This window comes from Festucalex cinctus, chromosome 4 (assembly GCF_051991245.1).
Source record: "Festucalex cinctus isolate MCC-2025b chromosome 4, RoL_Fcin_1.0, whole genome shotgun sequence".
NCBI classification, from domain to species: domain Eukaryota; kingdom Metazoa; phylum Chordata; class Actinopteri; order Syngnathiformes; family Syngnathidae; genus Festucalex; species Festucalex cinctus.
Window position 1 is genome coordinate 27,463,507 of NC_135414.1, and position 25,072 is coordinate 27,488,578.

Below are 25,072 nucleotides of genomic sequence, written 5' to 3' on the forward strand. Positions count from 1 at the left end.
CCAGCTGTGTCTGTGAAAGCCTTCGGATGCTAATTTGAAGGTCTGATGTTGCGGTGTTGTAAACAGTCGGATATATTCACGGAAATTATTCCCTGTGGACGTCTGAGCCGCAAAAGTCTCGCTTCAGTCACGTCGAAGTACTGTAGTTTCATTTGAGATCCGTTTACAGAGGAAATGGCTGCTTCGTTAGTAGGTGACGAAAGCACAAACTACCAAACATTTTTTAATTGCATAGAAACACGTTGATGTTAGTCAAACGATAGTGTAGCCTCAAACCTGTACAATTCAAATAAGAAAGTTTAAGGTTAGTGTGTATTTTCTATACATCCGTTAGTGTAGTTGTAGAAAGATGTCAAACACTGCCCCCTAGTGAGCATGGCGAGCATGAAACAACTATGGTAGTTAGCGACCATTTGAGGGCGATACGAATACACTATATTGTCACCATTTGTCTCCATATAATACTTCCACTGATGAAGTACTGTAATTGTTCTTAGAGTTGCGAGGCTAAACAACGATGAAAAGACACAAACATGTTGGACTAAATGTACACTTTTATTGAAAGAGATCATCTCCTCCAGGTATCTAAAAATATTTGCCATCACTGGAACAACACAAGGCCAAAAAACTGAGCTGTTTGCCACAACCGATGACGGTGGGATTAAAAACTTTGTACAATATCCATCAGTCTTTCAACATAAAACCACAAAAGACACTCAGGCTTAAGTTGTGTGTGTGTGGCTGCTGTACAGAGGTCAACTTCAGTCAGCCCAACACTAAAAAACAAAACAAAACAAACGTACTACCTCCTTTTGGCCGCTTGTTACATTCTTGTAAGGTTGACGGCGCAAGCGGCCGAGATCTATCGAATCCTCTTCTGCTGGCGAGCACGGTAGATGTCGTGGACGGGCGGGGCCACCGCTCCTTTGTCGTCTTCCTCGTCCGAGTCGGCGTTGGGTCTCTTGAGCGACTTGGCGGCGGCGTGGTTCTCCACGGCGCCGTTGCCCTCGCCGCTGCCGTCTGGCAGTCTGCCCGTGATGAGTTCCACGGCGGCCTCGACAGCTTGGAGGTGGAAGGAAGGGGCGAGATGTATTAGATATTATTCATTGTCCGGCATCGGGAATAACTCGCTAATATTTGATGTCATCTTGCGGAATATTGGTGTTGTGTTTGCTCGGTTTAATCATCGTCACGTGTTTTTTCATCATCTTTGATATGTACCTTTTTTTTTTGTTGGCGCTCCTTACATCTCAAGTTAAAAGTATGTTTGTGCTTCTCTCATATACTTTTCCTGCATTCCCTCATATTTATGACCGTGTGTAAAAGCAACAAAGTGAGTTTAATGACTTTGAACTACTGCATACAGTCGTTTGTGTAACATGAGTTCATAATTGTGTACATAGTAGTGATAGATATGTGTGTTTTTTTTTTTCAAGGTCGATACAGGTTATTAGTAGTCAAGGAGGCGATAACAGATATTTCAAGACTATTCACTATTCACAGTCCAAAGCAAATAAATCAATCAAAACAGAATAAAAGTCTCCATTTAAGTACTTTGTCGCCATCTTGTGGCACTTTTTAGGAGAGGTATCAATTTTCATGGTTTTTCATTGTTCCGACATTTTTAAAAAAAATACAGAATGAGATTTAAAAAATAATAAAGAGAAAACAGATGGTTGTTACTTACTCTCAGGAAGTGTGCATCTCCTGAAAGTCTCAATGAGCTCATCCACTTGAACAAAAGGACCCTGCAAAAGCACATCATCCTTTTGACATAGACAAACACAGCAAAGCAGCAGACCACAATGGAGTGTTCAATAATACTGACGGTGAAACACGTGGGCGGGGGGAGCAGCTTCATTAAAATGACAGCCACCGGGGGGACTGGGAACACTCCGCCGGGTACCGGGTGAAGGCCTGGAGCTTGCGGACACAAAACAAAACAGGTCGTGAGCACAAGACGTCGTCAATGTCAAGCGCTAAGACGTCGATAGCGAGGTACCTGCTAGGTGGCGCGGCTGGAAGGGAATCATTTGATTGGTGTCCGGTTTGGGGTACTCTGGTTTTCGGTCTATTTCGTCCTTCAGCGTGGGCGCAGAGGGCACCGCCACAGCCTCAGGAAGCAGAGATGCCAGCTTGGCACGAGACACATCCTACAAACACAATTCATTAGCAGAGTGAGGTGCCGGTGGGAAATTCAAGGCCCGCGGGCCAGGTCTGGCCGTCCAGGTCATTTTATGAGGCCCGCGGAGGGTTGCTCCAATTTTTCATTGACTTTTGTTATTTTATTGTATATAATAAACAAACAGTGCAGCTCAGCTATAGCTAGCAGACATCATGGGCAGCTAAATGCTTGTGGCAGAACATCATACTAATTTTAAACGTGATCACACAAATGTGAGCATCGGTGTAAGTGCGTATTTATTAAAGTAGTGCAGTAAAAATGCAACTTGCAGTGGCATTTAAACAGCTACTGACAAACTTTTCAGATGAAGGTAAAGCAATAACAAGTGCCATTAGTGGTTTTATAGCATAATAATTCACACTACTCAAACTATCGGCATCCTTCATTTTCTAAAAAGACTAACTATTGATGTAATTTTTTTTCCTCGCAAATTTGCCACTTTATAGTTGCAAATTTGAGAGTTTTTTTTTTCCCTCTGAATATTGCCCCCGCTCTCTAAAACATATTTATATGTGGCCCGAATACGCTGTCATATTTTTAAACAAAAGACACAGTTTGTTTTGCATTTTGTGGCCTTACCGAACCCAATATGATCCAAACTGTGAACTTAAAACCAAGGTATGTAAATAAATAAATAAATAAAAAATGAATTTAAAAAAATAAAATACAATAATAATAATAATAATAATAATAATAATAATAATAATAATAATAATAATAATAATAATAAAAAAACAAGGTATGTATGTACAAACCATTACCACAATATAGGCCTATGGCTATGTCGTTTCACAATTCCTATGGTTTAATATCCTTTAATTGATCATTTCCCCTATTCGGCAGCTGTGATGGTCAAAGCGCACACCTTGTAGCCCAGAGCCTTGAGTTCACTCGTGGAACAAGGATACAGGTCCATGAACTTGTATCTATCCACGAGCAAGGCCGTCTCTTTGCCATCGTACTCCTCCTTGAAGACGGTGAAACGGCGCCGCTCCACCTTCAGAATACTGGCCAGGTCGCCGATGTTGCTCTCGAAGGCCAGAAAACGAGCCCAGATCTCCCTGAGAGGGCAGAGAGATGAAATACAAGTCGATCGAAACGAGGTCAGCGAGAATTAATTGGTCAAAGAGCCAATGTAGTGAAGACTGCATGTAATGTACCCTGACTTCTCCGGTGAGAGGTTTCCTGAGGTGAGGACTCGTTCAAACAGCACCCTGGTGTTGTTATCCTCTGTGGGGAAGTAGAAATATCAAAATCTATTCATTCAGTGGTAAATGATCCCGAGTATCACGCTCAATCAACCACATTTTTTTCTCCCAGTTTGGCTATAACTTGAAGCTTTGTTTTATTTTTAGGGAGCAAAAACACTTTAATTGCAAAAAAATAATAATAATAATTATCCCCAAATTAACTATAATGCAAAATTATGCTAATAATAATAATAATAATAATAACCTATTAAAGTAATAAATTAATCTAAATTAATTAATAATGCAATTAAAATTAAATTAATTAAAAAAAATCTTACAAGTATAACATTTTAATCTAAGATGTATTTGGGCAAAACAAAGACCATACCATTAAGGTATAAAAATAATATAAAATATAAAAATATATTCCGTTACAAATTATCCTGAGTATCACTCTCAATCAACCACATTTTTTTCCCCCAGTTTAGCTAGAACTTGAAGCTTGGCTTTATTTGTTTGGGAGCAAAAACACTTTAATTGCAAATTAAATTAATTATCCCCAAATTAACTATAATAATAATAATAATAATAACCTAATTAATTCATAAAATAATTTAGATAAAATTAATTAATAATGTAATTAAAATTAAATTAATTAAAAAGAATTCTTACAAGTATAAAATTTTAATTTAAAGATGTATTTGGGCAAATCACTGCAGTTGAGAAAACAAAGACAGAACCTACCATTAAGGTGCGAGAGGTAATCGATGTATGCGAGTATGTACTCTGGAATGTCACCGTATTTCTTCAAACCCAGCTCAAAAATCTTAAAGGCCACAGATTTATCCTGTTGGGCATAAAAGAGAAACCATTAGGCTGATTCTCGAGTTGGTTTGTGTCACCTTGTGTGGTCACCACGACAGTCACCTTGCTGCAGTAGTACTCCATCAGAGCAGCGGTGACGTACACGTGATGGCGCGTGCGCAGATCCTCGCGGGCCTTTTTGAAGATGGTGCGGCCCGATTTGATGCCCTCCGCCCTCCTGGCGAACTTCATGTACTGTATGTAGACCAACGTGGGGTCGATGTCTTCAATGGCCAGCAGTTTATTGTAGATGTTGTGCACTTTCTCGTGCTTCATGCGGCTCTGTCAAGATAGCGGAAAAGAAAAATATGAAGGGTCGCCTCCGGTATGTCTCAAGAGTGTTTTAAAGAGGAGTAACAGTTCATTGGGAGACCCACTTCTTCATAGTCGGCGAATGAGAAGTAAAGAAGCATATTCTTCTTCAGTAGTGTCCCAATGGCACGCTCATAGATGTTGGCGGCCTCGTCACTGAATAGCTTGGAGTTATTCATGTCCTGAGAGAAACAAAAAAAAAAAAAAGAGCCATTAGTGGGTAGATGACTTCAAATACATTTGGTTAGATACACCTTCACAATTTAATGTGACCTCGCCCAACCAACCAGTGTTGTAATAGTTTGGAGTTTTTAATTCCATTTTAACTTGTTTTGCAAATTCAGTTCGGGTTAATGAGCTTTTACAGCAGTTTTATTTTTGTAGTTTTTATTTGGAAAATGCATTTTAGTTTAGTTTTTACTACCGGTCATTTTATTATTGTTATTATTTTATTTTATTTTTTTATGTATGAAGTTTTTGTAGAGTGCAAGAATAAAAAAATAAAATAAAATTTAAAAAAAAATTTAGATGCACCTTAACACCATATTTAATATGATCCAACCAGGGTTAAAATAATTTGGGATTTTCATTATTTTAATCACTTCCTTTTGACTTTTGATTTTCAAATTCAGATACTGTACTTTTGTTTTTCAAGTAGTTTTTTGGTGAATTTGTTTTAGTTTAGACTTTATTAATTTTAGTATTATTATTATTTTTTAAATAAATATATATGACGTTTTTGTTGCGTGCAAGATTAAAAATAAATAAATAAATAAAGGTCATTCTGTATTATGCAATAAAGTAAAATACAATTCTCAAACAAGTGTTTGACCTTTCTTCTTTCTGCGTGGACATATAGCAATACCAAATTTAAATTTCATTTTAAAATTAACTCATGAAGATCATGGGAGAATGAGGGAAGTTAGTTTTATTAGCACAAAATATAATTTCAGTTTTCTGTTTTTCTTTTACTGTATTTTGTTTTAAAAAATCTGGCTTCAGTTTTTTTTTTTTTTTTTTTTTAAGTTATTGCATTACATAATGTAAAATATAATAACATTGCATTCAACATGGGATCTCCAGCAACGATCCTGACTTGACAAAAAATAACCAGTAAAGAATGGTCAAAGCTATCCGAATTGTATAATAATATACATGCTGAACTGTATACAATTAAGAAGGTTGTTACTCGACCTAGTTTTGATTGACAGTGTCCGAGGTATTCATTTCAAATTATTTTTGTAAAGTTATGTTTTTTTGTTTTTTTTGTTTTACAAAATACCGAATCTTTTGAATAACCCTGTCGTAATTAAAACGACGTCTCGTACCCCTTTCTCTGCCAACAACTTGCTGGACTGCTCCAGGTACTGAGCTGACTCGTACCAGACATCCGGATGGTGCCCCAGCACCAGCAGACACTGCTCATAGGCAAACATCACTGCAACAAGTACAAGACAGACACGAGGCTCAATTTCCTGCGGTGCTACAAGCTAATTAGCGGCATCACACACACACACACCAACATGTCACGGCAAATGAAATCACCTCTCTTTGTGATGAGCGTCTGATCTTCTGTGCGCAGCGGGTTGCTTTTTTCCCACTGGATGTACTTCTTCCACATATCCACCTGCTGGGCCTCCTGGGGGGAGTTTTGTGGCGGCACCGATGGCGCATTCCTGTCCAGCCCTTTCATCACCGTCTCATACTCCTGCGCACATTAGACACGTGCTGATTCAGCAAGACCGTCTTGACATTGAAGTTGTTAATTTATATTTTTCACAGGTTGACTTACCTTCGCAACTCTCCGTGCGTTCATGTAGTCTCTGCTTCGATCCTCAATCATTTTCTTGGCCAAGTGAATATTGATTCCCTGACGTGTTCGATAACCGACCGTCAGCATTAATAGTGAAAACATATTGAGGGTGTACAAGGATGGATGACCTCACCTCCTCATATTTGCTGTAATCTCTCCAGAGTTGCTCTATGTTAATCATGGGATTCACACAGCCCCTCTGGTAGACCCTCCGCACTGCTGTGATGCGCTGGTTCTCTGCGTATGAGCCCACAGCCTCACTGGTGGTGCACATATCATCATCAACATTAGTGTTAACTTACGTTGATAACTAGAAGGGAAAAAAATACTCACACTCCCTTCAGGAAGTTAATATAGTCTACCCAAATCTGTGAGGGGAAAAAAAGGACCACAAACCATTAGGGAACAGTAAAAAGTGCACATTTAAAATAAAATATATTTATTGTACCTGATATGACATAATTTCCATGCCAATTTTATCCAGGGCAAAGTCGTATGCCTGGGCCATCTTCTCCCTGAGGGCAGCAAAATGTGTCATCTTGAGTTCATTGAATATTCATCAGCAAGATTTACAGGAATCTATTTTTTTAATAATAATAATAAAAATACAGTTGATCATCAAGCTTACTTGTAGCTGGGCAGCTTTCCTTTGGTCTCTCGCACGTACGCGAGGTAACATTTCCACAGGTCGATGTGCAACACCTTCATCAGGCATCTCTGAAACAACTGCAGCGAAGAGATTGCCGGTTACATCCAAAGGCAATTTAGCTAGTTTCGATTGACCACACCCGACTCATGTGGCAAGTCCTGTCATTTCTTTATTATAATGCCTTCTATGTTGAGCAAAAAAGGAAAGCGGTCGGACGAATATGTGCAATATGAATTCACATGTAACGGAACAAACGGTGTGCCACAGGGTTCAATTCTGGGGCCTCTGCTGTTTCCATTGTCTCTGCTCATACTTGGGTTCCATCTTGAGAAAACAGCAGCGGTTGTTTGAAAGTGCGATATAAATATAGATTTGAGTGATGGGAGTCAGCGTCCGACTCCTAACTGCATGATTTGCCATGCCAAGTTGAGCAATTCTCGTCAGTATCTAGCAAAACTAAAAGAAACACTTCCTTAAGATGGATGGAAATGGGGAAAACAAGATTGGATGAAAAGACTACTGTCCCTGTTCGTTTTGCTCACCATTAAAACCTTTGAAGGTTGAATCATTTTATTTTTCAATAAAGAAGTGTTCGACGAATGCGCACGGTGGAGTTCAGTACCTCCAACAAGGTTAAGCAGCATTGATTTGGACGTATCGGAGGCATTAATATCTTTATGTTTTGAACTCAATTTAGAGAACATGGTAGATGCTCTGAGCCAATCTTTAAAAAAAAAAAAAAAAAAAGCAATAAAACAAAACCTACAAAATCATTTTGAATGTGACACTGGGCTCAACAAACAAAAATAACAGTCTAGTATGTGGGGAAATTAAAACCGAGTGTGAACTTGCAAGGTTCCTGAAATGAGTGGAACAAAATAACATTTCTTTCACGTTGCCATGACACCAGAATATGAAAGGAACGTGAAATATATTCCCTCCCAGGGAAATCAATAAATTAGTGTTACAATAGACTTCATTGAACATTCATAAGGACATTTACTCACCTTTTCTACTTTGTCATAGTTTTTTGCCTTGACCTGCAAATAGGGCAAGTGTAAACGCAACGTTATTTCAAGAGTCATTTGAAATATTGCAAGGCTTCCAGGAAACATGCGTTCATGCAAAATTGAGCACACACAACTCAGATCAACAAAGTGAAATTCACACAAGAATGACAAATTACTTGTATAAAGGGGTTTATTATTGTTGTAAAGCGTGGTAGATTGTGCCTCAAAACAATGACAAATGCCAGTTAGAGTGCAATGTAAATATTATTTGAAAGGAAGGAGATACAAAGAAACACTGCCTCTGGGATGTAAACTCTCTTGGAAGAGATTTTTTGAGTGTGAACATCGTTTGGGGTAGACTGTCGTTTTTGTCCTAACAACTCTCAAGATCAAAAAGATGAACAATTCCAGAGATGTGTTATGAGTAAAAGTACTACAAAATTGCAACTTGAAATATGTTGGAGATGAACTGGTTTGGGGGTGAGAATGACAAGTCAGACAGTGGAATTGAGACTTTTTAATTTTATGCCAAACCAAGACAACCCTTGTACCATTGGATTTTTTTTTTTTATCTCGTGAAAAAAAAACACACACAAACAGAATCACTAAAGATCTTTGTTGAGGAAATCCTTCTTACTTCTGCCCCATCAAGATGTCATTAATTTCTGTGAGCCCATTTTAAGTAAAACCATTAAACTCAATTGGTGAATAAGTTAAATCGGGGAACAAAAATAAAGCACACACACACAGTTTAAAGTGTGAGTTTTATAGAAACAGCAAACTATTTTTTTAATACCTAAATCTTGTGACGAGGGATGGACATAAGTGATGAAACAATTAGTCGAGTGTTAACGTGCACTACATCAATCAATTTTTGTTCTGAATAAAAACATGTTTGGTTTGGGAAGTTGAATTAGTTTTTTTTTTTTTTTGTGTGCTAGAGAAACAAAGTTTATTTTCCTAAGAGCACAACGTTCGGGGGGCAACAGTCTTTCGATTTTTTACTAAATCTAAATGGGAATTCAAAGAATCCTAAAAATTAGTGTAGTGAAATTCCAAACCGAATACTGTATTGTATGTAAAAAAAAAAAAAAAAAAATAGATAGTCTATACAGGACTGTCTCAGAAAATTAGAATATTGTGATGGTTTTTTTTTATTTTCTGTAATGTAATTTTTTTTAAAAAGAAGTCAAATTCTGGATTAATTACAAATCAACTGAAATATTGCAAGCCTTTTATTATTTTAATATTGCTGATTATGGCCTATAGTTTAAGAAAACTCAAGTATCCTATTCTCAAAATATTAGAATATTTCCTCAGACCAAGTAAAAAAAAAAGAAAAAAAAAAGCCATAATCAGTAATATTAAAACAATAAAAGGCTTGCAATATTTCAGTTGATTTGTAATGAATCCAGAATGTGTGGCATTTTTGCTTATTTCATTGCAATACAGAAAATAAAGGACTTTATCACAATATAATTTTCTAAGAAAGTTCTGTACACCCCTGCTCAAACATACACCCAGTTTTTGAGATATTAAATAAAAACACGATTCATGAAAAAAAATAAAAATAATCCAAAATTAATGTGACCAATAATCTGCACATCTGAACTATAAACTGACTGCAGTTTTTTTTTGTTGAAAGATTTAATTAATATAAACCTGAATTATGGTTGCACAACTAGGCAAATCCTCTTTAAAGAGGAATGTGACTGTGTTAAGAATAACAGACACATATAACACAATTCAAAATGCCCCTGATTAGCCCTAAATGAATTTTCAGTTGTTCTAGTAGTTGTTCCCTTTTTAGTGTGTGTTCTAGAAGAACTCTGAAAGGCAGATATTTGGACACATTAACAGTACTCCCTACATTGACTACGACCACACTAGTCATGGTGTTCTTTTTGTGACAAGCAGATGTGCTTGCACCAAACATACCATTTGGGAAAACTGTCAAAACTTTTTTTTTTTTTTTTTTTACCTCTGATTTATCAGACCATAACACAAATGGGTCTTGGGGCAATTTTGTTATAGTCCAATGAAACCAAGGTTACATTTTTTTTGTTTTTAAGTCAGAATTTCAAAAGGTATGTTTGACAAAGACAACACTACTCATGACCAAAAGATCACCATACCTAGAGTGAAGCATGGAGCAGCATGTATCCAGTCAGTCTTTCTTCAGCTGAAATCTGAAACATTAGTCAAGGAAGAGAAAATTATACCCAGTTTAAAAAAAAAAAAAAAGAAAAAAAAAAGGGGGGGGGAGGGTTGGGCGGGGGGGGGGGGGGCGTCAGGAAAAGCCTACTACTGTGTAAAAAAAAAAAAAAAAAAAAAAAAAAGGGGGGGGGGGGGGCGTCAGGAAAAGCCTACTACTTAAAAAAAAAAAAAAAAAGAAAAAAAAAGGAAAAGCCTACTAGAGCAACTGAAAATTATTAGGGGTGAATCAGACATATTGTAAATAGTGGGAGGTGTGTGCTTGCTTATTAGTCACTCCCATTTGAAATGAGGTTGAATATTAATGAGTCCGCAACACATTCCTCCGCCCCCTGTTTTTGGAACCTTTGGGTTCATTTTTTTTTTAATCACAAAAAAAACCCAAAAAACACAAAATTTTCATTGCTAATAGTGAGTGGGGGGAAACGCCACATGCACAAGACCGACAACAAATTCTCATCTGACTGACAAGGTTACAGTTGGTGTAGCAGTCCTACAACCTAAAAAAAAAAAAATATATATATATATATATAGAACTACCATAATAAACACTGGGGAACGATTTGTGTCCGCATAAACATAGCATTACATTTGTAAAAGCACACTTTCTAATAGAGCTCATACTGGACCTCAGTAGATTGTGCTAGATGCAAACTGATAAGTATTAAATAATGTGCAGCATTGTGTTGACTTTCACTTCCCTTGCTCATCATGAAAAGGGGGGTGGACCTAGTTTTGACATTTAACTCTTAATATACACCAGAGGTCGGCAAATGACTAAATACAGTTGTTCAGGCTTGGTGCTTGGTAAAGGCAATTAAAAGCGTGAAGGGCCAACCCCAAGTCCCGCTTGAGGAGAAAACACGACACCACCATGCCCAAAATAGTGTTATTAACAGCTGTTAAGTCCTGTCTTAGTTCAATCATGACAAACACAAACCAACCGGCATAAGTAGACAGTCAGTCCCTGACCACAACACTAAACAGGGGATCCACCTCTGTTCAACTACAGTCCGCCGAATACAATTGTTGCAGGAAGAAAACCTTTAAGTGAAACTGCTGCTGATGTCGCTGTACTCAACTTGTACAAGCTAATTGGCTTTAATATTCTCAACTTTAAAGCAAAGCTTCCAAAACCAGTAACTTCTAAGAAACAATGTTTTTGACCTGCATTCTGCTTACATAAGGTTAACAAGTAGAATACTTTAAAGGGGAAGTCTGGTCAAAAAACATCTTTAAAATAGGCTCGATGCACCATCAATAGTCTAAACACGGTATTCTGATTAATATTGTGATTGTGGAATATCTATTATTTAAGCAGAAAGATCCACCTGTTTTTAATCAATCTCTATTGTGCCGCGTACTACCACTTGCTGTTGACAGAAATGACATCACAATTCCTCCAACACAATATTAATCATAAGAATATAGTGTTAGTCCAGTGAAAGCGCCTCTATAACAAATTTTGACTTCCCATTTAAGGGGGTGGAGAATCTATGGCCCTTAGGCCATTTTCGATCCATGACATCTTTCAATCTAGCCCGGTTGCAATTCTATAAAAACAAAGCGCCAAAACATTTAACCTATAAAATGCTCATAAATATATATTCACATCACAATTTATCCATAAATTTAGCATAGCCCTACAAGGACTTTTAAATAAAAATGGCCAATAACCGAACAAAAAAGGCTTCATTCACTTGCTTTTAGATTCCCATCTTAAATATTCCTAATATGCCCAATAGCCAACAATAAGAAATTGCCCTCCATAGGGTTCTTTCTGCTACCTACTTCCTGCGGTCCACTGGATCTTGCTGCAATGGTGCTGTAATTTCCCCAAGATAATTCACTTTTTCTTTTACTTGTTTGGATGCGTTATCCACATAATCACATGTTCCAGAGCGGATAAGAGGAAGGTGACTTAAAACATAGCCTAAATGCTTAACACAGGTGAGATTATTTATTAAAAAAAAAAAAAAAAGTTATCTGTGGCAGCCTGCATCATAAAAAAAATGAAGCAAAAATAATGAGACTGGTCTTTGTTCCATTCATTCAGTAGTAAGGTGGTGGGGAATGTCTCAAAAGCAGAGTATTTGTTCATCATATTCCAAAAGAAATGACACAGGAGGCAATAAATTGACACGACAAGTGAATAAAAGGCTAATGCACTCCAAATACCATTTAAATTGTTTTAATACTGTTGCAAACCAAACATGCAACAAATTCATTTTTACCCCATTAAAAAAAAATATGACGAGGAAAATGCTAATGGTTGTTCCTAGGAACAAAATATAAAACTACCATATTAATGTTTAAAGGCACAATCCTTAATAATAATTGTTAAATATTGCTGGATGGTATATTGTATGGCTGGGAGATGTTTGAACCAACAACTTTCAGTAAGTGGCTCAAAAACAAGAATTGTGACTTTAAACCCCATTGACGTAGGAGACAGTGTGAAAAACACATTGTTGATCATGTAAGGAAAATAGCATGCATACGAGAAAGAAAAAAAAAAAAAAAAAGTATTAACCTCAGCTTCGATGAACAGTTTCCAGAATCTGCCAGAACTTGGAAACTGTGTTACAAGTCGTTCATATGTCTTCCTTGCTTTATCAATAGGTTGGTTCTAAAGTGGGAGAATGCATTTACATCCACACAAATGTGAGGAGAATATAAGGTGTTCACAAATAATGAACCCCCACCCCCCACTTTTAAGCCCATTAATATTTTAACCCCTACGCAGTAATGCAACTCTCGAGTCACTAAACCTGTGCTTCTCGAATCAGAATGCTCCAAGCGTCAAGGTCATATGGGTTTTCTTCCAACTTCTTCTCTGCTTTCTTCACCTTCTCCGGGACATACTCTGCCGCTGTCTGCAGTGGAAGAATCAAATGCATGAAAATGAATCATTATGCTGCAGAATGGAGAAGAAACAAAATATATACAATACAGACAGTGTTGATGGATACATCTTGAGTATGTGACTGCACTAAAATTAAAGGTTTGTGGGCACGTTGCTATAATTTAAACACCACGACACCATTCAATCATTCATTCATTCATTCTGTATTACTGTAATCTATTTTCCTGTTAAGGTTTCATATCTTAACAGTCACCCCTTGTAGCAAACCAGTGCGCTTGCATTTAACAGAAAAGTGCTTCCGTGTAAATATTTCCGGGGAAAAAAAAAAAAAAGTGGGAGCAAGGCAGCCCAACAACGCAACCACGAGCTAGCTAGACAATACAACAAAAGGCGGGATTTTCACGAATATAACAGTATCTAAACGAAATTTCTGACATGTTGCCGCATTCTGACATAACCCCGACACAATGACTAGACATTAAAATCGATAATTGTCACAGGCAGGAAAAATATCACGCGCTATTAGCAGTAGCATTTCAGGACGGGCCTATGCGACACAAGCTAACTTTACCTGGTCGGCTGCTGCATCTGTAGACATGGCTGGAAGAGTAATATGGGGTTAGAGAAGTACTATAGTATGAGGAACGACTAAATGGCAACGTGGTGGCAAAAATTTAAAACAGCTCCGCAACACGCATTATCTTTCAACCGAGCAATCACGTTGTCCTCAAAGAACTCGCGGCTCAGTAACTAGCCGATTTTTTCCCCCCCAAAATGGCGAGAATTGACTTCCGCTCCGCTCGCGCAAAAAACAATAAAACTTCCTGCTCCCGAACTTCAAAAATAAAAGAACGAGTCTCTTTATTTAAAAAAAAAAAGAGCGAGAGAGAGAGAGAGAGAGAGAGAGAGAGAGAGAGAGAGAGAGAGAGAGAGAGAGAGAGAAAATTTATACATGTTATGATGTTGCACCCCCCAAAAAACCTTAAAATTCCGTCATTTTTTGACACTTCACATGTCTCTACTGATTCAAGCCATTGCAACTTCGACGTACGACAGTACTGTATTTTACAGTAAAAATCCAGGGCATCGGGGCTGCTTTTCCACTTTCCAAAAGAAAAACCCCCAAACAATTTTACCCAGAATCCTCCATTTTCCAGCCACTTAAAAACTGTTTTTTTTATTTCCGCATAACAAATAAATGAAACGGGCAGAAAGCAGTAAAACTTGTAATATCTGCCCCTATTAAAACAACAACAAAAAACAACAGCAACAACAACAACAACAACAACACAAAATAAATGACAGCAAACAGTCAAAACGCTTTCAAAGTAACAATTAAACAAATTAATTCAACAGGATGACCTTGTGTATTTTTTCCAATAGTTGTGCTTTCATAAATTAAAAAAAAAAAATACAAATAGACTGAGAATATTAGGTTTTATAATCCAGATTTTTCCACAAAATGACACCTTCAGTCAGAATACATCGGGTTTTTGTTTTGTTTTGTTTTGTTCTGTATTTAGGTTTGGGGAAAAAAGATCTGTTCCTTTTAATTTGTACTCATTTCCCCCTTTTTAAAATTTAAATTTTCAAGATTTGCATGTTGATTGGTAAAATTCCATGATTCGCTTTATACATTATTTTCAAAACAAAATACCCACATTATACAATATCCCCCTCTTTCTACTCTTTCAGCTTTTCCCCCCCGAAAATTTTCAAAATAAAATTTCAAACTACGAGATATTTTACAATATTTTGTCATCCAAATTCAAAATTCACAATGATCAAATCATTCCAACTCTCACATTCTATATTTCAACATTAATCCCACAACACATTAGTAAGTTTCATCTTTTCAGTATTCACGACAAATTCCATTGGACTGAAAACATTGAAAAAAAAATTCTGAAAAATTAAAATAAGACTTTAGCTTGATGTATTTTCTGCTGAAAGTTGGTAAGTCTTTGCAGGTTCAATTCTGTCAAGCTGCGCTTGAGCAAGGCAGGTTCAGCACTGTTTGTACGCCTCGCCTACTTAGGCTAACATCTTATCTGCATGTGTGTGTTGTGCAACACAAAATACTTATAATAGAGCGTGTAAATTGAGTTTCCCCTCGATTATAAATAATACAATAAATTAAAATGTATGTTGGAATACAACGACACACGTGGTTTGCATAGAACAGTCCACACTTCCAAAAATAGGCCCGTATTTGAAAGGAAATGAAGTAAGCCTCAAGTGCCATGGGGGTTTTCCAGAGCTCAAATTTCATTACCACTGCACTACGCTTAGACGTGCTGTTCCCCTCTCTGACCAGTAGGGTGGGACACTTGACAACCACGGGAGGCGCGCGTATGCTTGTCTGGCTAACAACCCAAAAACTAGACCAAAGAAGGTGATCCCCGACTAATCAACAATCTATTTCTTTGGTCTATATCTCTACCACCTTCTCGTGAATCCAGCGATCATACAGGATGAACAAACTTTTCATGTAAATTGGATGTGAATTCTCTACGTTATACAATGTTCTATTTTTAGTCCGTGTTTCTGTATCGATTGTTCTGTGATAGATTTGTGTGGTCTGGCCAATGCCGTCAGCTCACAAACATTCACTCTGGGTTGAAGACACAGAGGAAAGAGACATGTTGGAGGCTAGCAGGGCTGCGGAGCAGCGCATCGAGACGGGGGGGACGGCCACCCTTTCCTAGATGGGCTACCTCCCCCAAAGTGGAGGGAGACACATTAGAACTGCGTAGCTCTCACCCGAGCACGGCTTGATATTTCTGGATGTGCATATGTGGGATTCAGTTGACGTTTGCAATGTGGGAGATGGTGGCGTTACCGACGGGGAGCTCTCCCTTCCTGTCGTCTAGGACAAGATGGCAGCAGTGCAGGCGAACTGTGCGTGCTACGGATTTATAAATCCGTAACATGTTCAGAGAAGCCCTGGATTATATTTATGGTGACTCTATGTGAAGGTAAGTCGACGTGGGGGGGGGGGGGGGGGGGGGGGGGGGGGGGGGGGGGGGGGCACATAGCGTGCGATTGAATTCACATTTTAAAACCAGTTTCCTCGTGACGTAACACTGCCGTAACTTACCAACAAACTTGGCTAGCGCGTCTGGTTGGTTTTAATCACACGATCTTACTTTGTGGTCACAGAACAATCATTCTGCTTAGATAAACTATTTACCACTTCACTTGTAGGAAAATTCTTTGTAGGCTTACGTGGCTGTGACGTTGGTTGTAATTATTAACGCGAGTGTGTTGGGCAGTCTGTTTGATTTCTGTGTTGTCATGGGGAGCCGTCAATTTATACATCGTGATGACAGTAAGCAATTTCTACTACGTAGATTAAACGAACCGAGTCATTTGTGATTTGTGAGTCCCACTTCGTTAATGGTGTCAATCCATTAGTTGTTAACATCTTCAGACGTCAACAGGCAAGTTGGCACAAACACGGAAGACCTTTGAGCTCAGCGAACCATTGAGAGTGCATACAATCGCTTTGTTGTTTAACCAAATCCTGCGGTCAAATAACTAGACACTTATTATTTTCCATTATTTCAGAGCTACTGTATTTGGTTTAATAGATGTAGATTCTCAGAATAGAACAAATATCTGCGTGACTTAACTGGTTTTCTCTCCCGGGCACCTGTTGTTTTTGTCTCACACTCACTGGCCACAACATTAGGTACACTTAATGAGTCTCACTTCAGGATATGGTAAGTGGTGTTGATTTCTGTCAAACTCTTTTATGGTGTCCGTGACTGAAAAGTAAAAGCCTTATGAATGTAAGGCTTGTCATATTATCATGCACACACCATTGTATATCTTTCATGACTGATTGAATTTGTCTTTTGGAGTCATGTTGTGGTGGCCTGTAAAAAACGATACATGTATATATTCATGGTGTAATATGACAAGTTTCAGTAATTATTTCCCATGTAATATTTCTATACTGTTTTATGTAAGGATTTAAGAAGATATACATCGGGCCACCCTTGGTGTCAGACCCTGTTAAGGGATGTAGTGAAAACAATGCTTGGAATATCTGACTAAAAACTGAAGAAAAGTAGCGTTTTTGGTACAGATTTTCTGCCAAATCAGGCCTCTGCACTAACCTTTGTACTGGTATTGCTGGTGTGACCAATTGGTTGCACCAGCGCAGGATTTGGTTGTACCCTTATTTTTTCTTCTTCTGGTGGAGTACAGCATGGCTATATTTGCTGATGTATAGTTGTCTGAATAGTTTTGTGTAATGTAAAGATTAACAGTGACTCATGATATTTGAAAAATATTTTACTGTAACAATAAGTTTGTCTGTAACAAGCAGCAGCTAAGAAAACAAGTCGATTATTTTATATGATTTAAAGGAGCATTGTGCATTTGGTCACTTTTTAACTTGCGGCTGCAGTCTCGGGCCTAAATCGGAACTGCAGCTTCTGTAAAACTTGTGCATGGTGCCTCCCTCCGAAGAAACCGTGGCATGTTCGGGGCGAACACGCCACAATGAAGGGGCTGATAGGCGCAGTCTTTGTTGAGCATTAGTAGAGCATGCATGATGTAGATAAAGCTTTAAAGATAACATAAAACAAAACAAAGCAAAGGCTTTGACTATGTGAACATTTTCCAGATCCATAAATATTTCCAGCAAATTCAGGAAAACAGGAAAAATCAACAAAAAGTCCCAATAACATCATTCTTGGTTTATTTTCATAGATTTTTTTTTTAGCAGACAGTAGTGAAGTAAGTTTGTTCAACAAAGTGTCATTTAGAACGACCTGAGATAACTTGGTATACGATGCACATCACCACTTGAAGGTACTCAAGATTTGTTCGATATTCATGTAAAATAAAAAAGTTTGTCTACAATCATTGGCAGAGAGAGCTTTTCAGTGACACAGGAAGTTCATCTATTTGTTGTTAGTCATCAGGTGCAGCGGACAACTCAACAACTGCTCATGTGCCACTGCTAGGGCCACCACTGAGAGGCTTTTGTGCTCACGGGATGGGACATTGAAACGAGACTCGAGCACTTTCAATAAATATTTGAAGCCTGGGTTCTCTACTACTGCATATGGTTGCGTAGTTGTTGAAGTATGAGCCTTGTCTGCTTTCATATCTATCTAATGGCTTCTTACATATAAGTTAATAAGTTGTTGTACAGTTTGCTTTTCATCTGTCTGGCTCCGGTGATCGACACATCTGCACGGTGATGACTAATATGCATTAGCATGTCCGACTGCTGTTTCATATCGCACAACTATTGAACACCAACACACTGTCCTCGTCCAATCACCACTCGGATGCTGAAACAGAACCTGAAATTTTCCCACACCGCTGACTTAAATGAAACCGGTATGTCGTCGAGTTCCTGTCTTGTCATCTGAACTCGCCATGACGCTAGCTTTTCTTCCTTTTTTAAATTTTTTTTTAAATTTATTTCTTTATTTTTTTATTTTTGTTGTTACTGTCTATTGACAAACTTTTAGGAGATTTACCTCTGGTTTCTAGTGCAGATACCGCAATGAGTATGACTGCTACGCACTGAACTGTGACATGCAAACACCGTTTCCCCTCTCCAGTAATCTCGAGTTGTATCTAATTTTTTTTCAGTCGTCTCATGCTGTATTTGTAAATACAAAGAGGCTCTCAGACAGTTAATATTTTCCCAGGCTCGTTCCAGTTTGTTATTCTTGCTTGATAGTTCTTAGTAAGGGGCTGCTCTTTTCATAGCCCATTGTGTCTTGAAACATTTATGGTCTTAAAGCATTGTTTTTAATCTTTTCATTGACACTCCTGTCTGCGGCGCATGTACCACATTTAGGTTATCTATAGCAACAGAAGGTGACAGGACAGGCATTTAATGACACACCTGGTGGGTCTGCAACCTGTGCTTGTACTGTGTTTGCACATAAAGAACTGGTTTCTCAGTAACCTTCTCTGCATTTAAAATGTAAAATATAACAGTGAGCACCATGACAAGATTGGAATTTCTGTGGGAAACTGTGCAGATGGGTGGAACATTTCCACCAGAAGTAAACATTCAACATTATTTACGGCACAGGACAGGCGCAGTGTTTATTTGAAGAAGATCAGTTAGATAATTGGATTGGAATACCCACTATGTTTTTTGTGAGAATGGGTAAGAATGTTGATCAAGGAATGTTACTTATTTTTAGGGATCAGATAGGAGTCATGATTTAATATTAAATTGAGTAATTCTAAATTTTACTACACATGACTTTCCACTTGCTGTTGCCGTAGAAACCCGAAAGTAGTTCTTTGTCTGGCCTGAATCGCTTGGTGACAATGCCATTTGACCAGAATGAGCAAAACTGTGGCTACTGCTAAATGGTAGTTATGTTCATAGAATCCTGAAATTGCTAACCTTCCGAGCTCATTTAGCTCAGCAGTATTTGAGGCTTGGGAGCATTTCCACTACCTGGTTGAGAACAGAGATGAAAATGACGTACTAGTAGACAAGACCCAGACTATATCTTGTCACATTTACAGTACTCACAAGTTAATCTAAAATGACAAATTCATCTGCACTATACCATAGCAAAACAAATCGTAATCCCACAGAATTGAACCAAATCAAATCTTTCCACTTTAAAAATGAACCATCCTTGAATCGTGTCATACACCATATATTGAGATACTTATCAGTTCATCATTTATTGGAAAGACGAACACAGTTGTAGTCGAATGTAATCCGGAAGAAATTTGTTTGAGGGACTAGCGAATGGAATGATTCACTCGCGCTTTCAAGCATCGATGGTAGCAATGGTGTGTACTGCTTACACACCGACACCGTACAGAAAATTATTTTGTGATGGTCATAGCATCAACTAAAAAATGTACCCCACACAGTCACACAATATGGTTGGTGTTCTTGTCATTATCCAACCAAACAGTCAGTGTCCACCTAGTGTGAGATTTTTACAAAGCCTTTAACGGGTCATAATTAGAGGCATGACGTGTCACGCAGCAGTGTTGGTTTAAGTGTGACGATGCCTCTTGGTTCCAGCTGTCCCTTTTACACAGATGTCACTTTATGCTGTGTGTCCCTCCATGGCCTGATGGCAGAACATTCTGTCCGCTTTTTATATTGACTGTGTATGAGAAGTAGAACTAATCCAACAAGCTGAAGACTTCTAAATGTTAGTCATAGGTTCACAATTGAAATGCCATGTGCTCACATTCCTTGGGAAATAGAGAGGCTTTTGAGCAAAGAAGATCTTTTTCACGAGACATTGGTAGTATTGTGAGTTCATTAAGCTCTGAATATTTGTAGCGTCCCCTGTTGAAAGGCTGAGGCATTACAGGGAGAAAAATGCCCACTGGTCATTGCAGAAGCTGAAAAACAAGGAAACTGCACGTGGTTTCTGTGCATATTAGTCAGGCACACCAGATGAAAGGTGAAGAAATAAAAACACATACTGTAGCCTACTTTGTTGTAAAGCCGTCTTCATGCTTATTGTCACCTGTCTTTATAATCTCCCCTATATCATGGAGCTGAACTATGCTACATTTCTTTCTCACATGTTCAAGTGTTATCTGCAGTGAACACAGCAGCCTTTGTCTCACTTTGAATAGTGCAGTCAAACCACATGGCCGTCATCAGTTTTCGCCTCTGTTAGCAAACTCACTGCGTAGACGAGATGGTGTAGTTTGTGATAATAAAATGCCTTAAGTTTCATGGTTAATTGTGATGAATATGAAAATCTATGCTCTAAAAACCTTGAGTGTGGAAGGCATGTTCCAGTTAATGTAGCTTTGCTTATTAACCTATTATCTGCAAAGATTCTTCTTGTGCACACAACTAGGTGATGGGCATAATGGATATCCCCATTTGTGCCATTGAGCCAAATTAGTGCGACTGGCCCGAAAATGGACCGGACATTCTGGAAATTCCCAAAAGTCACCTCGCCCCTGGTAATGTTCCAAACAGAGTTTTAATAATATGAAATTTCAGATAAATTGTTCAGGTAGTCAATTTCTATAGGTGGGTAGCTCTGCACCTGTCAGATGTTTGTTTTTTCTGTTACTATTATTTCCTATTATTTATAGTAAATTGAATATAGTTTTTCTTACTCAGTAACACTTGCTCGTCACAGACAGGTGTCTAGTGTTAATTTCGTTCTCATTTTAAATTTCGAGGAGACTACTGTCAAGAGGTCACCAGTGGGTAATTATCTTGCAGCTCAAGGTTGGTGGAATGCTTCTGCAGCTTTGAAGGCTGTAATGCAATGCCGGAGCCTCATGGTTGACCAAGGGAGTATCTGGCGTCTGCTCATAATAATAGAAGCAGCTGCCATTCTTTTCCCTTCCCACCAATTACTGGCCTCTGCTTCACATTTTGTTTCCGACATCTCAATTGAGGTATATGGTGTTTTTATTGGTGTGAGCATAGGAATCTCTCTGCCTAGCTGCTCTTCCAGGGTTTTGGATGTGACCTTCTGGGTTGTCCAAAAATGGGTTTTATCGTGCTGAGATGTTTTTCCATGGCTGTAGGGCGTGTTCAATTGTCTATTAATTTTGGCTATTTTTCGAAGTTCAGACGTAGAATTATGGCTTCTTGGTTCAACCTGAATAGGTGATAAGAATCTATGGTCTTTTGGAGGGTATTGGATGGGGGAAAAGAGGCAACGGAGTTTGTTGTTTTTTGCTTTGCATAAACAAGTACAGTGGATCTAACAAACAAAATTTAGATTAACAAATACTAATAATTAGGGCCGAGTTAAATGGCCTTTTATTTGAAATCTCTCATTTCTCCAACAGAAATCAAATTTTTGTAGCTTTACTAAACCAGCTCCTGTGTGTCGCCATGTTGTTAGTGTAGTGTTGTTAGTGCACATCAGTGCGGAAGGCAGGAACGAATAAATAAATAAAAAAGCGCCAAAAAAAAAAACTTTATTCAATCCACAAAAAAGCGCCCAACAAATGAACTTTAATCAATCCATAAAAGTGATTAATCACCCAACCTTTCTATTAAGGTTTTAGTCCTCTGATTCATGACACACTGACATAGCAACTGTCAATGTTTCTGGCCCAGAGTGTAATTTGTAGTTTTTAAAAGGCCTTTCATAGCAAATCTTTAGGTGTTGCCTGTCATCTCAGGTTTAGAGCATCAAGAATAGAAAAGAGCACCAAAATATACGTATTTGACCAAATGTTGATAAAAGTGTATAAAACATTTAGCTTGAGCTGTTCCAGAATGAAAATAGGGCATGGGTTCGAGGGTGGCACACATTAGTCTCCAATCACTCTGCCAGGGAGGCTTACTAGGAACTGAATTGTCTGGAACTTCCATTCCATGTATTGAACAATTTTAAATGGTTGTTAGATAAGCAAATGTAACATTTTCCCATGGGCTAATTAAACATGAAATTGTACACATGATGGAAATGTGGGTGGTGTCCATGTACACCCCTTGATGCCTTGCGACTTTATTTATTGTCTGGTTGTCATTCTCTGATGCTTTTTCTCCCTATTGGTTGCCTGGAGACATGCAGTAGGATGCATTGAAACCACAAGGAAAGGTCAGGCAAACCTGTGAAATGTTAGTCATCTTCTGTGTGGAGGTGTTGGTGGGCTTACAGTGGATGGATGTGAGTCGAAAGGTGCTCTCAAGCACTCCACTGCTGCTTGTTCTCTTAGTAGTGATGAGAGTGTATGACAGTTTCACATCACAATTGTTACAGGAAAAAATGGAAACAAAAAAAGGTGAACATATATAAACTCAGCAACCTTATGGATTTTTTCCATAGTAGAAAATATTTACAAAAAATAATTGTATATTTGAAGACCACACCTGTAGTTCACTTTCTCTGGTCCGATTCATGATGGTCTTATAATCAATGTCTGTGTCCCTGACTGTGTTTGTCTGTGGTCAGTGTCACCAAATTCAAAATTTTGGCGTAACACACTATTTGACAGCACTCTCTTCTCTTGTTGGTCAAATGTAAACAAGAATAAGACTACTGATAAGTGAGTAGTAAGCAATAAATCAGTGCTAATAAATGTAACTTGTGCTCTTGAGTTGGAGGAAAGGAAAACCTGATGATGTTTTTCCATTCTTGACAATTAGCCTAACTGTGGACTTTGCCAGTTAGACAACTCTGTAAGTAAAAATACAAGGAAGTCGTTCAATAAGGAGTCCTGAGAGAATGTTTGAAAATGTTTAGAAGCAAAGTATCTTAAATTTAAATCTTTATGCACACTATGTGCTACTTTTAAGTTTTTTTTCCCCTCCATTTGTGGAGCTATCCATCTGTCCTTTTTCTGTAACACTTTTATCCTAAGTAGGGTTGTTCAAATTAAATACTAAAATGATATTCCAAGGATTTGTTTTATTGACCTCCATTGTTTGTCCCCCCCCCCCTTTTCCTTACAGGTATGGCCTCACAAGTCTTGGTTTACCCACCACACATTTATCAAACCCAGACAAGTGCCTTTAGCAGTGTAAAGAAACTCAAAGTTGAGCCCAGCAGCTGTGTGTACCATGAGAGAGCACATCCGCGGACTTATCTGAACAGGCGAAACCTTGGTATTGTGCACCCGACGAAAGCCTGCTCCTTCTTGAGCCAAGACTTGACGGCGGACGCGAAAGTGTTCGGAGGACAAGTGTACCCTGTCAAGACCGTGATTGTGCGGGGAGTCCAGAGACAACAGCCCGGGAAAAAAGGTGGGGGATCGGGCCCAGCTGTGGCCCAGCAGCGGCAGAGCACAGGAGTTGTCCACAAGCAGGACCAGGATCATCATCATCAGCCGAAGAAGACAGTCACAGCAAGTGGAGGCAGCAGTGGAGCAACAGGGGCAGGAGGAGGGGGAAGGGGAGAGGGCTGCAGTGGAGGAGGTGAGGGTGGTGGAGAGGAGGAGAAGAAGAAGGAGGAGGAGGAGGAGGGTGACACAGAAACGGACTGTGGAGGTTTGAACTCTGCTGACAGCTCTCAGCGATGTGGACTGAAACGTAAAAGTGAGGATCTGGATAATCGTGGGAGCACCATGCAGATTGTGGAGGAACTGTCTATGTTGCCTGCCATGTTGCAAACAACGAATGTAGGAAACACAGCAGCAGCAGCAGCAGCAGCAACGACTGCGCCTGCGGCTGTGGGGGCTGGAGGGGGGGCTTCCAAGCAGGTTGCGGGACCCGTGGGTGTTGGTGCAGCAGGGGGAGCGGGAGGATGTGATGGCGACTACCAGGTGGTTCAGCATGAAGTTCTGTGCTCCCTGAAGAATACTTACGAAGTGCTGGATTTCTTGGGACGCGGCACATTCGGACAGGTTGTAAAGTGCTGGAAAAGAGGCACGGGCGAGGTAGTGGCCATCAAGATCCTGAAGAACCATCCTTCATACGCCCGACAAGGTCAAATAGAAGTAAGCATCCTTGCCCGTCTGAGCGGGGAGAACGCAGACGAACACAACCTGGTGCGAGCCTTTGAATGCTTCCAACACCGCAGCCACACCTGCCTTGTGTTTGAGATGCTCGAGCAGAACCTGTATGATTTCTTGAAGCAGAATAAGTTCAGCCCGCTGCCCCTGAAAGTGATCAGACCTGTACTACAGCAGGTGGCCACGGCGCTGAAAAAGTTGAAAAGTATGGGTCTGATTCATGCGGACCTCAAACCTGAGAACATTATGCTGGTGGATCCGGTAAGGCAACCCTACAGGGTGAAGGTGATAGACTTTGGCTCAGCCAGCCACGTGTCCAAAGCAGTATGCTCCACGTACCTCCAGTCTCGGTACTATAGGTGAGTAAACATTCTTGAGTATTATTATGACATTGTTTAATTGTTTTAACAAGACATTTTTGTGCAACTGTTTTACCAGTGTCATTTGAAGGTAAAACTATTGGGTTAAAAATGTCCTTCCTCTGGCAAAACAAGGAAATGGCTCCCATGCTTGCGCAACATCCTGCCAACTAAGGAGCCACATACCAGTAGAGTCTGAAAAAAGTG

At 39.0% G+C, this 25,072-nt stretch overlaps 2 protein-coding genes across 6 annotated transcripts in view; one reads left to right on the forward strand and one right to left on the reverse strand.

Annotated features, from left to right (window-relative positions):
- Positions 1-536: 536 nt before the first annotated feature.
- cstf3 (cleavage stimulation factor, 3' pre-RNA, subunit 3) lies at positions 537-13,913 on the reverse strand. The gene is made up of 20 exons (XM_077520027.1): positions 13,675-13,913; positions 13,009-13,113; positions 12,771-12,866; positions 8,021-8,053; positions 6,993-7,090; positions 6,813-6,879; positions 6,698-6,732; positions 6,498-6,624; positions 6,344-6,421; positions 6,097-6,259; positions 5,880-5,989; positions 4,617-4,733; positions 4,303-4,521; positions 4,120-4,222; positions 3,346-3,415; positions 3,051-3,246; positions 2,003-2,153; positions 1,829-1,923; positions 1,688-1,748; positions 537-1,062 (listed from the first exon to the last, which is right to left on the reverse strand). Exons 1-20 carry the CDS (start codon positions 13,699-13,701, stop codon positions 863-865), a joined length of 2,151 nt encoding a protein of 716 aa, XP_077376153.1. The 5' UTR covers positions 13,702-13,913; the 3' UTR covers positions 537-862.
- Positions 13,914-15,682: 1,769 nt separating this feature from the next.
- Positions 15,683-25,072, forward strand: part of hipk3b (homeodomain interacting protein kinase 3b) — a 37,446-nt gene continuing 28,056 nt past the window's right edge. Inside the window, exons 1-2 of one of the 5 annotated variants that reach the window (XM_077520034.1) lie at positions 15,683-16,081; positions 23,509-24,865. In XM_077520034.1, the coding sequence (XP_077376160.1) occupies positions 16,063-16,081; positions 23,509-24,865 (1,376 nt within the window). In that variant the 5' untranslated portion in view covers positions 15,683-16,062. Of the gene's footprint in view, positions 16,082-16,246; positions 16,435-16,554; positions 16,829-23,508; positions 24,866-25,072 lie in introns of those variants that run through there. The other 4 variants (XM_077520036.1, XM_077520032.1, XM_077520035.1 and 1 more) reach the window with 4 other exon arrangements.

What these genes read in the sequence shown, in the direction of transcription:
- cstf3 (XM_077520027.1), bottom strand. Translation starts at nt 13,701, where the DNA reads ATGTCTACAGATGCAGCAGCCGACCAG. An exon ending in TGGAGTACTACTGCAGCAAG is followed by an intron (nt 4,223 to 4,302) that starts GTGACTGTCGTG and finishes TATGCCCAACAG; the next exon opens with GATAAATCTGTGGCCTTTAA. An exon ending in GAGATGCACACTTCCTGAGA is followed by an intron (nt 1,063 to 1,687) that starts GTAAGTAACAAC and finishes TCCACCTCCAAG; the next exon opens with CTGTCGAGGCCGCCGTGGAA.